The sequence below is a fragment of the Aquila chrysaetos genome, chromosome 12, assembly GCF_900496995.4.
Source record: "Aquila chrysaetos chrysaetos chromosome 12, bAquChr1.4, whole genome shotgun sequence".
Lineage (NCBI taxonomy): Eukaryota > Metazoa > Chordata > Aves > Accipitriformes > Accipitridae > Aquila > Aquila chrysaetos.
This window is the reverse complement of record NC_044015.1, coordinates 9169097-9183753: the sequence shown is the minus strand read 5'-3', so window position 1 is coordinate 9183753 and position 14657 is coordinate 9169097. Positions and strand designations below refer to the sequence as shown.

Here is a 14657-nt window from a genome sequence, read left to right as displayed (position 1 = left end):
GCTCTGTGGGTGCCAGCCTTTTTCTCCAGCCACCTGTTCCTCTGACATGATGAAAACGCAGACAAGACATCCCCCAAGAGCTCAGGTGTAGATGTCTGCTTGGAGGTTTGCTGTCTTCAGTATTTCTCATACAGGTTCTGCACCTGGAAGGTGATGAGGAGCTTTCGGGTCTCTGCAAAGGACAGGGTGCCAATCTCTTCCCCCAGTACAAAAACCTCCTCTGAATCATCTGACATCTACAGCCCAAGTAAGCTGAGTGCCTGTCTCCCTGCTCCACATTTGTCCTCAGGCTTGTTCTTCCAATGCAGAGATGTCCAGACCTGGGGTTTTGGTGTCCCATGGGGTTCCCCTTAAAAGAGCCAAACTCCTTCCTTCACACAGCCACTTCACACAGCTTTGAGGATTTATGCGGTGCAGGCCTGTTGGAAAATGAAGCATCTCTGAAATCATTCCTTTCCATCAAATTCAGTCAAAATTGCCCAGTGGGTTTTTAGAAATTTCTTTGGGAAATAGAGAAGTGGGTGCAGAGACTTCGTGAGCAAAGAGCTGTTGCATAACTCTTGTGTACTTCGATAACTAAGTTAAAAATACTTTTGCACACATCCTAAAACAGAAATAAAGCAACTAATCTTTTGGGTTGCAAGTCAGATGGGAGCAGGAAAAGGAAAAGAACCATGCAGCCAAACAGCAGGCTCAGTGGCATTACATAGAGGATGCTTTGAGCATATGGAATGGATAATAAGCTTCATCAGGATTTGAGGAGACATTCAATGGGACACGTCTGGGGAAAGAGAAAGGTATTCTTCCTTCCTCATCCACTTGTTCAGTTTCAATACACTGAATAACTCTAAACTGAAAAACACAAAGAAAGTGGTGCTAAGTGCTGTCAGTCTGCCTGACAACCTGGCTTCTTGACTGAATATTCATTTGGAAATTGTCTAATTGGTTTTTGATTAAAGGGGAAACCAAAATAGGCACATACTAATCTTGCTTTGATGGGTGCCAGCAAGCCGGTGTTCTGCTCCCTGTCATTTATCACTGTCAAGTTCTGGTTAAAAATCAGCAGAGTTATAGGATTTTGATACCTACAGGCAGGTGCTTGAGCTACCGCTCTGCAGCCAAGCCGGGGTAACAGACCCCCGTGCTGGCGTGCTCCAAGACTGCCAAGCCATGTCTATTAGCTCAAACTACCCCACACCTTGGGTATTCCCCTGGATAAAATGGAGTGTTCAGCTTGAGTTTCCACCTTGTTACAGAGCCTCACTGCACTTCTACGATCTTCTCAAACGTAGCTGTTTTAATGCAAAAGCCTATTAGCACCAGGAAAAACAGACAAAACCCAACCCATCGCACGTATATTCCCAGCTAGTGCCAAGCCAGAAGCGTTGTGTTACACAGGAGCTACCTGCTGTGTTATCTGGGACAAAGACACATGTTTGCCAAGGTCTTCAGGAAACCGGTGGGGAGAGACAGACATTTAATCAAACTGTTGCAAGGGTTAGGACAATCTCACCGCTGCCCAAGCAGTGCAGCCCATATTTAACTACACAGAGCCTCAGAGTGAATGCACTGAGAAACTGCTCTGGAGAGACAGCTGGGGACATGTAGAAAAGACTGTGCTCTTTCTCACATGGACATTAATCCTGCAGTGATTGTCCCTGGGACGATTGTCCCTAAGCCACAGCTCCTTGTAGCACCTCACAGGGACGAATAACCAGAGCTGGGCAGATAAAATCCCTCAGCTTGGGTGTCTTGGGAAGAGATGTGTGATCTCTCAGACCTGTCTCATTTCTCCTGTCCTAGCCTGCATGGCTGGCACATTCAGCCTGGTTGAGTAGGAAGGGCAGATGCCATCATGCCTTGGTAGGGCAGAGCTGTACCCGCAGGGTGCAGCGCAGGCTGGCTCCTGCTCTGCGTCACCTGCCAACCCGCAGGCACCCGACTGCAGCACCCTGACTGTCAGAGAGGAGCAAACCAAATCAGTGTGCAACCCAAAAATAGCTGCTGTTTCTTGACTGCGCTAATGCCAGTGCCACCTTTTGCTCGGGACACTTTCTGCACCTTATCACACTTTCACCAATGACCTTTATCTAAGGATCTCGATTTTCTGAACTTTAGATAAAGAGCTTGCTTTTCAGCTGGGAAAAATTGGTTATGTTGTCTTTAAAAGGCACTAAAATTGCTAGGGAAAAATACCTGTAATTCCAGAGAAAACCTCCTATCACCCACGTCTTGCTTTTCTCTTATTTTGAGGGTTGCTGCTTCACGCAGACGCAGTGCATGCACGGCTGGGAAGGTGCCAGATATGAATCCATCTCCCATCACCAGGCGTCACTGTGGCACTGCCTGTGCCTTTACACGAAGCAGAGTGGCCGGTCCTGCTGAGACTGGACATACTGCCTGCACCCCACTTCATGGGCATGAACACGGTGCTCCTCTTGGGAGAAGCCACCCATGCGGGCACAAAGCTGAGAGCACATCTGTGTGTGGGGGCAGCTGTGCATACGCCTGTCCCCATCTCTCCAAATGTCATTTCCTCGCAAACCTCCTGTCTGCCACCCAGGACACCTCAACCCTGCAGCAAAGCCAGGGTGGGAGATGTCACCCCTGCCCCGCAGCCCCCAAACAGCTTTGCAGTCAAGGAGACCTGGGTAACTCATGTCCTTGCTCAACCACCTTTCCTTGACCTCCATACAAGCCCCGTGGGATTCAAAGGGAACAACGCATCCTGCTGTCCTCCCTCATTTGCCATCAGAGCACTTGCCTCACAGTACTGCTTCATCTCTTCTCCCTCACCAGGCAATCACACCGTCATTGTCTTCACGCTCCTGAAAGGGGTCCAGATCCTGCTGCCCCAGCCCCAGAAGAAAATGGAGCCACTGGAGGAGCAAAAAGGTGAGCCAATGCTGAAAGGAGCATTCCTGCTCTCAAGGGGAGCTCCAGCTGCCAGGATGGGAGCTGGGCTAAATTTAGGGCTCCCTGCATCAGTCCATGATGGGAAGTTTGTGCATGTTGTTTTTCTCAGATTCAGATCAAAGTCTTGAGAAAAGGCTCTCATTCAGCAAGTCTGCCTCTGGTCCTGCAGAGCAGGTAGGTGGTCACAGAGGCAGTCTTAAAACCCAAAGGCCAACTGGGTGGGTCTGTGCAGCATGCTGGTCACCCCCACCATCTGCAGTAACATGCACAGAAAATGCCCAGTTGCTGCACCTCTCCATGCCCTGAACATCCCCCGGGGAGCACACAGCTGTGTTGTTCATCCCTGACCACCCGCACCCTGCCTCCACCAGCAGTGGCCACTGATGCAACATCTCTCCCCTCCCTGCAGGCACTGAGGAAAGGACAGACCTCCGAGGAAGAACAGACCTCCCAACGCACTGTCCACGCCAAGCAGGACAGGGGTGTGCCCCAAGGAAGCTGAGCAGCCCAGACACACTGCATAGTTTGCACTTAATCAGCAGTAAGACCTAAAAATAAAGCAACTCACAGCATCCTCCAGCCTGCATGGTAACATAGCACAGCAGCTTGCACCTCTGCAACTACAGCAGGGACATGCCACGACGCGTGTTTCCCCCTGAGGAGATATCTTTGTCCACACGCCAGTCTCCTTCCTCATATGTATCTGTAAAAGACTGCATTGCCCATAGCTGGGACCCACTAACAGTGTAAATATCACACTGGGTGCACAGCACGACACCACCTTTGAGGTCTTTCCCAAGAAATTTGGAAGGTGCTTAAAGCCACAAAGCAGTCAACAGTAAATACTTTGCCCGAGGAAGGGGCTCCTCAAAGACCACCCAACCCTAGAAACTGCTCCAGCCCTGCTGCGCAGTGAGCCACGCTTCTCACCAAAGACTGGGATTGCCTTCCTCTGCTCAGCATGGCTTACAGCCTTCTCAGCTTCTCACCCCTCCACAATTTCCACACAAATTAAATACCTCCTGTGGGTGGCAAGGCTAAGAGAGCCCACCTGGTTTACTACTCAGCTGTCCCTGGGTGGTGAGATGGTGCCTGTCTTGCCAAAGCCTTTCTGATTTTCCGATCAAAATCAGCTCGTGCCTGACTTGGGGCCTGGGTGTGTTTTTTTTAAAAGCCAGTGTGTTTACAAAGCACTAACCAAATCATATCAAAGACCTTCATTTTCCCTAGGTGAAACTGAGTTGGAGTGGCTTTGCCCAGTCGCCAGGAAGCTGCAGAAATTCCAAATGTTCATTTGACCTCACGAAGAAACAACCATGGCCTTTATTGCACCTTGCCTCTGACAGCTCCCTCGCAAGCTCTCGGCTTTGTAATTTTGAGCTATTTTTAGCTACTTCTTAACCCTCAGATCCTAGAAGACTGCATCCAGGGAATAACACAGGTGCATTTAAGGCAGATGATGACATGTTTCGTATTTGTCAGTTATGATTATCAACACTTTGCTTCTGGAGGATCAAAAAAACAAACAAACCCAAAGTCCAAGAATATTTCTATAAATGAAGGACTTAGGAAGCTGATGCCACTCCTACAACCCGAACTGTGACCAGCTCCTCAAAATTTCCCTTGTGCTGTAACTTGATTTTGCCCCCAAAGCTTTCAGCCCCCAAACCTACCTGCATTTCTGTGTGCTTTTCACTAACACTTCAGGCTCTGCAGCCTGATCCCAGCTGACCCTAGTCCCTAGAAGGCTTCACAAATGTGCCTGAAGCTCAATGCAGCAAACCACAGCTAAGAGTGCCACTGTTTCTGCGGACTTTTGGGTTTTTTTTTTTCCCAGTTCAGCAAATGAGACACATTGACCTGGGGCCATCCCTGTGCACACAACTATGTCCTCAGTAGGCAAATGACAGGATGGGGAGCACCTGATCCCATCACATTGGGTTGAGCCAGCTGCCCCTGGGGTCACCCAGCAGGAACAGAGGAAAAAGGCAGAGGCACAGCAAATACACAATGTACAGGCATGACGGCAGGGGAGTGAAGCGTGTAGGACCAAATCACCATGCCCTTGGGCAGTATGCATGGTCCGCAAGCCTGCCTGTACAAGGCAAAGGCAAGCAGCACCTCCCAGATGGGCACGGATGCTGGGAGCCATCAGCACATCAAGCAGCACTAACTCTAGCAGCTGGCTCTGCCCCTGGCTCCCCAGGACACCTTTTTCCCCAGGCTGCGACATCAGGCATGCCACACCAGCCAGCTGCAATACTGTCCAGCTGTCCTTGCCACTGGTTCTCAATCCTGCCTGGCCTCTCGCTCAGCGCTCGCCCATCCTCCCAGACCCTGCGAGGGGAAGAGGCAGCTTGGTGTTTTCCCCAGCATTGGTCCCAGCCCTGCATCCCCCCCTCTCTTCCCTTTGCCTGACGTTCTGTGAGCAATAAGCTTTGCAGATGCCGTGCATGGCTCAAGTTTCTCCTCTGACACCAGCCTGCCGGCACCTCTGGCTTATCGGAAAGAAGGACATGGCCCTGCAGACCACATGAGCCTTCCCTGGAAATTCTTCCCAGGGGCCCGATTGACCCAGAGAGACAAGTCACAGCCTCCATGGGTTTAATCATTGCTCTGCTCTGGACATCCTTGAGTGCTCTCTGCTTTCAGGAGGGCCTTTCCACAGCCTTTTAAGGCTGCCAAGTCACAGCCCTTTAGCAAAACAGCAGAGCGATGCAAGAAGACACAAAGGTCAAAGCAAGCCAGAAATGTGGCATTTTACAAGAGGTTGAAGGAGCCCAGCCCATGGCCTCACCTGTCCTTGTGCAAAAGCAGAAACATGCTGCTGCAGCATGGGGCCACCGTGCTCCCCATAGCACCCCCGCTCCCCACGCTGCTGAGACCTGGACATGCATCTCTGGGAGTCCTCCTGCTTTCTGGGCATGAGAAAGACACAGTGAGCAAGAAAAAAACAGCAGGGAGGAAAGGAAAAAATAAAAATATTGACACAAGAGGAGTCGACATTCTTGGTTCCCAAGACCATCAAAAGGGCCTTTGCTCTGAGCCAGGACCACTGATGCAGGCTGGCACATGGACCTCATGAGCCATGAGCACATGCATGGCAGTCTGCAACCCAACTCACGCACAGCAATGCCCGTTAGTTCGCAGGTACATACATCGATAAGCACACACAGCTAAACAGATGTGTGGGGCTCAATGATGCATTCGGGCAGCCACTCGTTGTAGGGGAGATGGGTCAAACACATCCACTCCCAGAGTTTTACATGTACACAAACACGCACATGCAAGCATTGATGTTCATCTTCACACCTCAACTCATCCATGAAACTCTCACCCTGACTCCACAAAAACAATGTAAAAACCCCCACCATGCAACCCATTATTTCACAAGAGACAGCTTGCTTCCGAGGACAGGAAGGCTTCAGTACTTCCTAACATCTTTTCCCATCAAATACTCATATGGGCCAGAAGCAATTTATCTGAGCAGTGACAAAACCATCCGCCACCTTACCTAAACAACCAAGAGGCATCTCCACAGGGAGGCCAAAAATCCCAGTCTATTTTATAGTACTCCAGACTATCTCTTTCTGTGCAGAGGGGATGTGGGAACCTCAGTCATAAATGAGTGTACAGTCAGTTTTCCAGGCAAGTTTATTCCAATTTTGATTCTCTATAGGCTAACTGAAAGAACAGCAATTAAGTTAAAAATCCTTTCAACAGCTGAAAAATATTTCCATAAGCAACATAAAACCATCATGCAAAACAGAGTGTCAGCCGAGAAACAAGCAAGCCCTTGGACAATCAGACAGACATTGCATGCCGTAGTATTTCAGAAATGGGTTTGTACCACCCAGCCTCCAGCATCGAAGCTCTGAGCTGGCTGCATGCTGCAGCTGTATGGGCACCAGCTCTGTGCAAGGGAGCCCAGTCTGGCAGGAGGACAGCTATACACCACCAGCAGCACTGTTTTGGAGGCAGGGAGTGCTTGTGCACCGGTCCCTGCAGTCCCTTTGACGCCAGCGACCTTTTTCAGGTGAGCCTGGACTACTCACAGTAGCAGAGTTTTGTGGGATTGTTCTCTTTATGTCCGTTCCTTGTGGAAACATCTCCTGCGTCCCCCAAAAGAAGTCCTTGAGGTCCCAGCAGGCTGGCCTGAGTGTGCCTCTACCAGATCAGAGGGATAACGGGCCAAGGGCAACTCTGCAGCCACACCATTGCCCAGGCATCTCATTTTTTGGCTGCTGTGTTTCAAAAAGACTAAGAAGAGAGAATCCATGTCTTTCTAGGGGTAGATGAGCCGCTCATCAGTGCAAGTTGTAGGGAATATTGGCCCTAGCAAGGAGCTCAAACTCCTTTTCCTTTATCAGAGAGTCCCATGTTGTCTGGCAGTGCCTGAGCTCTTCTCCTGCCTCCCAGATGCGTTGGGTATATGGGGACTGTCCCACATCTCCCTGCTCTCCATAAGGATCAGGGCCTTGATCTCCACCTCACAGAGGCAGATAAGCCCGGAGGGACAGAGGTAGTCAAGGGGGACCAGGCTGGCACTCAGCTTGGTTCCTCTCCAAAGCCTGTGGTTACACCAAACACTTCTGAAGCATATTTCATTTCTTAGTCTAAGTCCTCCATGCTCTGTCCCTGCATGTGCTCTCTCCCATCTCCTTACCCACTTTCTTCAGCTCTCTTGCAGGTGAAGAAATAGGGAATAAAAGGAGGCAGTGATGGTGGGATCAGACATGAGACAGGAGGCGATGACGTCCTATAGAGAAGGGTCCTGAATGTCTGCAAAGTGACTGTATTTGGGATTCTGGCGTAAACTGTTGTAGACATAGATGGTAAGTGCTGGAAAAAGCTTCAAGAAATACTCAGCATGGTCTCCTATTCTGTTGCTGATCCTGAAAGAGAACAAAAACAAAATGGACTTTTAAAGCTTGCCCAAGGAGTCAAGTGGTTCAAGTGGTTCCTCCCTTGCAGAGAAAAAGCCATTCCAGAGGCTTTTCTGATAACACAAGAAGGTTTCCTAGAAATCCTTGAGCTGCAGCTTTTCTATACCTTCCCTAAGCCCCTCAATCCATTTTTTCGCTATTCCTCCAGCACCTCCATCTGCCTAATCCCACCTGCATCTTCAGTGAAGAGCAGTGCTGGCCACCAGCATCAATGAAACCATCACTGGGAGCTAACATCACCTCTAACCTCACATGTAAGTGCCCATGACCATAGAGGGTTGGAGACTGTGGCAGCTCTTTAGGAGTCAAGACCTCCTAACAGGACCAGTGCTTCCAGATCCCTATCTCAAAGCACTTCAGCACAGTAAACATCAGCACTTTGGAAATACTAGCGAGGTAGATAAGGAGGCTTTTCAAAGATATAAAGGATGACACAAATATTTAAGAGTGATCTAAAAACCCTCCAGGATTTATGGCAAGAGCTGTAGCAAAAATACCAGCCCAGAAGGACACGTTCACAGTGTCCTCTGCTGTAGAGCCATGACCTGCCTTAGCTGTTGCAGATGCCTCTCCAGCCCACTGGCTGCTCTGCAAAGGCAAGGGTGCAGAGGGAGCTGCCATCAAATCTTCATAGCTGCTGCTATCCCTCTGGAGTAGAAGGCTCTGGTTGAGGATGTTCATCTGTGCAAGATGATCTGGGAGTCAGATTTTGCTTCAAAGTCAGAGGTCTAATCCTGTGAGCTAACTTCCTTTTCTTACCCTCAGGAAGGCGATTTTGAGGGCTGACTCCAGACTGCTTGCTGCTGTGACACACAATCTTTCACACACTATTGTGCTGCCTGAGGACACAGCCCCTCTAACAAATGGGCTTTAGCGGACTTTCTCCCACGTCCCAGTTGTGTTCACCCTTCTGGAAAAGCATCTGAAGAAGATTTTGCTCTCAAACTCACTGACGCTTGCAGATATCCAGATGCTCCATGCAATGCAACTGTGGCAGCAGGGGCAAGGATGTGAACATCTACCTGATATTTGGGTGTTCATCCAGGTTTCTCATGAACCTCAGTAAGTCGGTGATGCTGTTGCTATATGGTTTTGTTTTCCCAGTTTTTTCCATGAAATTCAGAACACTTTTGTCAATCTGAAAAAAAGCACATAGATTATTCTCTGCCTTTCACACACACGAAAGCAGCACATCTACCTCCACTCACCACAGCCACTGCCTTTCTGCAGGGATATCATCTTACATGGACAAATCTTGTGACCCTTAAAAGCATATTTCCCAACATGAGCAGAAGAGTTCACTCTGCAGGACATGCACCTTACAGACCCCCTGATTCTGCTAAGCGTTTCCTCTCCTCCCTTGCCAAGGCATGGCACTCATATTAGGACTGTCAACATGGCACAGGAGATTTTCATGCATGTCTGGAGGGCAGGAGGGACTCGGGAATCTTGATCCAACCATGCCACTGTTGAAAGGACCACATGGGCTGCTGTACAGAACCAAGACCGTCAGATCTCAAACAATGCAGCATGTCTTTCCAGGATGCGACCTGCAAAAGCAGGCCTGGTCTCACTGCTTTTGAGCCAATCTAACAAAACACTTTTGCCAGAAATCTGCTGGCAGCAAGGGCCAGAGGTCCTTGTCTTAAGGGGTCACCAACAAACACCCTTGAAGGTTTGCCAGCTAATTCTATAACAACCATCCCCTACTATCACCCCAGTCAACAGAGCTCCCTTTAGCATCAATGTCTTTAGTCTGGTGTATTTTGACTACGTGGCTTAGATGTAACTGTTTCCCCCAGTTATCTGTATTTGCGTGGGGCTACTTTTTCCAGTTATGTTTTTAAACAGGGCCTGTGAAACACTCAGGCAAAGCTTCTGCCTAAATGTCTAACTCAAACCTCGTATCAATCCAAGGAGAAGAGGATTACCTCTTTGGTCCACCATGGATAAGGAAAACTTTCAGTAGTATTAGGAGCTTGAAAGACAGCTTTTTCGTTGCGGAGAACTTTGATTTTATTCCATATACCCTTCAGGAACTTGAACCTGCTGTGGAACGAGGAGCTTCGTTAGCTGCAACAGAACATCACTGTTCCCAGCACTACAGACAAATCCTGCACCGAAAGCTTTTCCTTTATACTCCCAGGACTTACGTCTGTTTGCTCCAGAAATAGGGATGTTTGCTCAAACCTTCCAAGCCTCGTTCATCATGAGAGACCAGGCTACTTACAAGATCCAGAGCCTCCTTGTAATCTGGGGAATCATCAGCCAAATCCTCGGGACTGACCTGGTGAAGGGGTTTCCTACCCCTTGTTAAAACATACAGCATGAGCCTGCTGAGAGCCTGCAAAGAAACACATCACTGCTCATGTGCGAGATGCATAAAACTTTCTACCAAATGAAGGAGGACTAGTATTCCTAAATGAGCAGACTGTGTACGTGGACGCATACATGCACCTATAGGTGTGCAGAAGTATACAAATACACACAAACTTTGAAGCTCTGTGCACAAAGACAGAGGAGATGGGCACCATAATCATGCTCACAGGGTATATGTAGGCATCCTAGCACCAGCCACAGCCTTGCATCCTAATCACTATCACTCTTATGCAGTATCTATTGTTATATGGGCTTTCCCAAAAATCAAAGTGTTTTCTATTTGAGGATGCAGAAAGGCTTCCCATAGGATTCACAGCAACAGAAGATATCAGAGAGACCCTGAAATTTTAAAGCATACATTGATTAGCAGGGAAGTTACCTCTAAATCTGAGTTTACAAGTTCTTTTTTGCCTTCAATCAACTTTCTTTTATTATCAAAGTCCGCCAAGTAAATTTTGCCACCTAAATCTGAGGAAATAAGAGAAATTATTAACAAATAATGGTGGAAAACCTTGATACAGTCTGTCACTGACTTCTGGATGGCCCCTTCTTTAGAAGACAAATCTCTGAAGAAGTCTGCTGGGGGTTGATCTATCTGCAAAGCCCTGGAAAGGAGGGCAGATCTAATGGGACGTAAAGTCGTTCTGTTCACTCCTCTGTGGCTGTCTGCGAACATATCTATACTTATTCAGAAAGGAGTGCTAATGCCACAGACACCCTGTTCTGCATAAAGACATCTGTTTTTTTACAGACAGCTATGAAGCATCTTCTTCTCTAAACTACGGGCAACAGGAAAGCAAAATGAAAACATTGAGAAAGCAAAAGATAACCTATGAAAAAGTTGCTGGGATGCAGATCCTGGTGAGCAAATCCAAGGGAATGCAGTTCTCTCACTGCTTGGAAGATCATCCTCAGAGCATCTTTGTAATCCATTTGGTCTTCTGGTTCCTGCAGATGTTCTTCAAGGTTTTTCTCCCAGAGGGGGAAGCACAAGTACATGTAGCCTCTTGCCTTCTCAGCCCAGAAGAGCTTCAGTAGATGTTCACAGTTACCACATTGTTCGAAGAACTGTTTCTCTTTCTCACCCTCTGTACTGCGGCTTATTCTTACTGCTACTTCTGTCCCACCATAGAGCCCCAGGTAGATGCCACCCTGGGAAGTGTTCCAAATTCTCTGCTGGATGTATTGAAATATCTTCAGTTTACCAATCATGGGGCGATATATTTTATGAAGATTTTTCAGCTGGTCCCTCCAGCATTTGCTCTTTGGCTCCCAGTCTTTGGGGGTTTCTGGAATAAACTTGGCATTATACTGGCGAAGAAGACGTGCCATGTTATGAGCACGGTTCCTATTCGCAACAGCGATAAGGTTCCCAACATCAGTCCTTGCTCCTTTTTCACACAACAACTCTGCTATATTGTAATCATTTTTCGCTACAGCCACCATCAGTGCTGTGTTGCCCTCCTCATCTGCGTCATCAATATCTATTTCACCCTTCTCCAATAAAGCTTTCACCAGATCTGGGCTCCGCATTTCAACAGCTAGGATGAGGGCAGTTTTCCCACATTCATCTTTGCTGTTCACATCAACCCCGCAGTCCAGCAGGAAATGGCCTATGGAGACAGCCGACTCGTATCTTTCCTTGGCACAGCCCTCCTTGAGGGCATGGATCAAGGCATTCCTATCTTTGTTGTCACAAATATTCACATCAGCCCCCATCTCTTGGACAAGAGTCTTTACAACCGAGAAGTGGCCCCTCCGACAAGCATCGATCAGTGCTGTCGCACCTCCTTTATGCAGTTTCAATTTCTCCTCGCTAACTGCCCTCCTCAAATTCACATTTGCTCCCTTGCTATACAGGAACTTCAAGGCTTCCTCATTCCCATACCATGCAGCCTCCATGAAAGCTGTGAAGCCATTGTCGTCGTGGTCGTTAATTTTTAACCCACGATCAAGGAGGAGCTCCAGTATATTGACGTTTCCTGCTATCGCTGCCTCAGTAAACGCAGTGCCACCATTGTCCTTCCTGGCATGTGGGCAAGCACCTTTGTCCAGCAGAAGCCGGACCAGGTCCTCATCATCAGCTTGCACGGCACTCTGCAGTGGTGTCCAGCCACTTTCTGCTTTGGAATTCACATCTGCCCCCTTCTCCAGCAGCTCCAGCACATCTTTTCTATTACTGTCCCTCACAGCAGCATTTAACTTGAGGGCAAGGTCTTCTGCTGCCTCTGTGCTGGAAAGGGTAGATGCCTCCTGCTGGCTATGAGCTGTGGGCTCCATGATGGTCAGAGGGAGGGCTCCGTACCTCTGATGTTCCTCACCTGCGCCCAGAGACCCCACCAAAGGATGGGAGAAGTGCAATGCTCAGTGCCTTCGTTGTGGAGAATGCTCTGGGTTTGGCTGACGCAACACGCCAGGTAGGACAGGCTGCTATTTTAAGGGCTTCGTGGGCTTCACCTAGTTAATAAACAGAAAATCTTGTTTTATTAGACTGTGAAACCTCACCGTTTACACTTGATGTCCTGCAGATCTATGCAAGGGGCAACTAGGACAGCAACGCCAGTGCCAGCCAAGAGCTAAGGCTGGCGAGAAGCATGACTTTAGCACTTACCCAGACACACGCACCCATCGTGTTCGTGTGCCTGGTCTCAGCACTAATTGCAACCGAGGCAGGCGTCCCCTGGGGTGTCTGGTTGAGGGGACAGGGGAGAGCCCAGGGTGTTCTTGCTCTAAGTGTTACCTCAGACTTATTACTGGTTACCTAATAAGCTGGCCTGTAGCAATGTTTTCAGGTGGTGAACGCAGCAGGCAGGCAGAGATGGGCATTCCCCTTCAGTTTTGGATAGTAGCCACACACACGGTCCTGGTAAGTCCCTGATCCGATACCTGGAACGAGAGAGAAAAAGCCAGCCTTAATCCCTCCTGCTTCCATAGGCAATTAGGAGACCCTACCTCACCAGAAGCCTTTCCTAAGCTTTTCACAACATAAAGAGGTTAATCAGGTAGGACCTGATCTCTCTATATCTATCTAGTATCTAGAAAAGCTGGAACTCCAATACCCATTTTCCTGACTGCAAAGGCTGGTTCAAGTTACCAGTGCTTTCAGGAGTCACTGTCTGGCAAGCTGAACTGGAAATAAATTATCTAAGCAAATCAGAAAAAGGACAGAGAAGTCTTAAGGTATAAAGCCAAAGTATAAATTCACATTAATTTACCCTCAAGAAAGCCAAGGACCGTTTTATGGATGGTTTCTTCCCCCACCCAGCAGGAAATGAATACCCTATTTCATTGATTTAGATACATTTCATTTACTTGCAGTAACTTCTATGCCTTTTGCCACATATTAAAAAAAAAAAAAAAAAAATTACTTTCCTGGCTGGAAAAGCAGCGCAGCATTCCCTGGGCACGGTGGGGCCCAAATTCCTCGCACCCCATTGGGAAGTCCGAAGCCCGGGGAGGAGGAAGGCAGGGGCTGCACACCTTCTTCCTCCTCTGCTGAGCAGCAGAGCGCAAGCGCCCTACCCTAGGAAATGTTTACACAGTTTCTATCCCATCCCACTGATTTTTGGTCTGGAGCTGCTTCGCGTCTGCGTGTCACGGGCACCAGCTAACGTGCAAAGCCATGGAACCCTGCGTGGAGTCATCTGCCACCACCCACCCCAGGGAAAGTGAGGAAGAGTTCCCCCCCAGCCAGCCAGAAACCCAGCCACTGCTTAAAACGCCTTCTGAGCCAGGGAGCAGCTTTTTGCAGCAGCTGCTCTCTTCGCTGCTGCTTCCCAGCAAGTATCCCCAGATAGTATTTGCTTCCCAGCAAAGCCTGCAAGTATATGCTGTCCCCTCCCAGGAAGGAGCAGTCCTGGGAGCGTGATATCCACTTGCGGGGGGATGCTGGGTTGTTGTTTTTTTTTTTTTTGGGGGGGGGGGGGTGGCAACTGAAAAGCACACAGCAGAGAGGTCATGAGCAAAGTGCTGTCCCCATACAGTCCCACACACATAGACCCTGTTTACAAACATGCTTAGCAGCAGTGCAGGAGCTGAAGGCAAAGAGACATTTAAATACACCAGTGCTGGGTTGCGGTTTTGGGTTGGTTGGGGGTTTTTTTTGGGCGGGGCGGGGAGCGCGGTTTGGGTTGCTTTTTTTTTATTTTAAGCTTTTCCTTACCTTTTGGTAAATGCATCCACATGAGGAAACCAGCCACACCGCTAAGTTTCACGCAGGGAACCGCGGAGCTCCAGGTCCGTTTGTGCCACAGCCAGCGTGTTCCCACCAGCACCCACGCTGGTAAGCAGGCAGCTGCCTGCTGCCCGGGCACCAGCCTCCTTGTAAGCAGCTCTGTGTAAACGCAGTGCTGCCCAAGGCAGCCCAGTCCTCCAGCCTGCGTGTGCAGGAAATACGTAAAGGAACCCAGGCTGTGA

At 48.9% G+C, this 14657-nt stretch overlaps 2 protein-coding genes across 11 annotated transcripts in view; one reads left to right on the top strand and one right to left on the bottom strand.

Moving 5' to 3' along the window:
* Window positions 1–5886, top strand: part of RGSL1 (regulator of G protein signaling like 1) — a 21205-nt gene extending 15319 nt beyond the window's left edge. For all 3 annotated transcript variants that reach the window (XM_041127637.1, XM_041127639.1, XM_041127638.1), the window contains 4 exons: window positions 135–247; window positions 2800–2895; window positions 3026–3090; window positions 3326–5886. In XM_041127637.1, coding sequence (XP_040983571.1) covers window positions 135–247; window positions 2800–2895; window positions 3026–3090; window positions 3326–3418 — 367 coding nt within the window. In that variant the 3' untranslated portion in view covers window positions 3419–5886. The remainder of the gene's footprint in view (window positions 1–134; window positions 248–2799; window positions 2896–3025; window positions 3091–3325) is intronic.
* RNASEL (ribonuclease L) overlaps window positions 1–14657 on the bottom strand; it is a 25931-nt gene extending 11274 nt beyond the window's left edge. The window contains exons 1-9 of one of the 8 annotated variants that reach the window (XM_041127641.1): window positions 14404–14649; window positions 13610–13764; window positions 13003–13127; window positions 11072–12698; window positions 10621–10709; window positions 10016–10206; window positions 9794–9911; window positions 8885–9000; window positions 6553–7811 (exon numbers count right to left, since the gene is read on the bottom strand). In XM_041127641.1, the coding sequence (XP_040983575.1) occupies window positions 7676–7811; window positions 8885–9000; window positions 9794–9911; window positions 10016–10206; window positions 10621–10709; window positions 11072–12521 (2100 nt within the window). In that variant the 5' untranslated portion in view covers window positions 12522–12698; window positions 13003–13127; window positions 13610–13764; window positions 14404–14649 and the 3' untranslated portion in view covers window positions 6553–7675. Of the gene's footprint in view, window positions 1–900; window positions 904–6552; window positions 7812–8884; window positions 9001–9070; window positions 9413–9793; window positions 9912–10015; window positions 10207–10620; window positions 10710–11071; window positions 13128–13609; window positions 13765–14403 lie in introns of those variants that run through there. The other 7 variants (XR_003925920.2, XM_030031921.2, XM_030031924.2 and 4 more) reach the window with 7 other exon arrangements.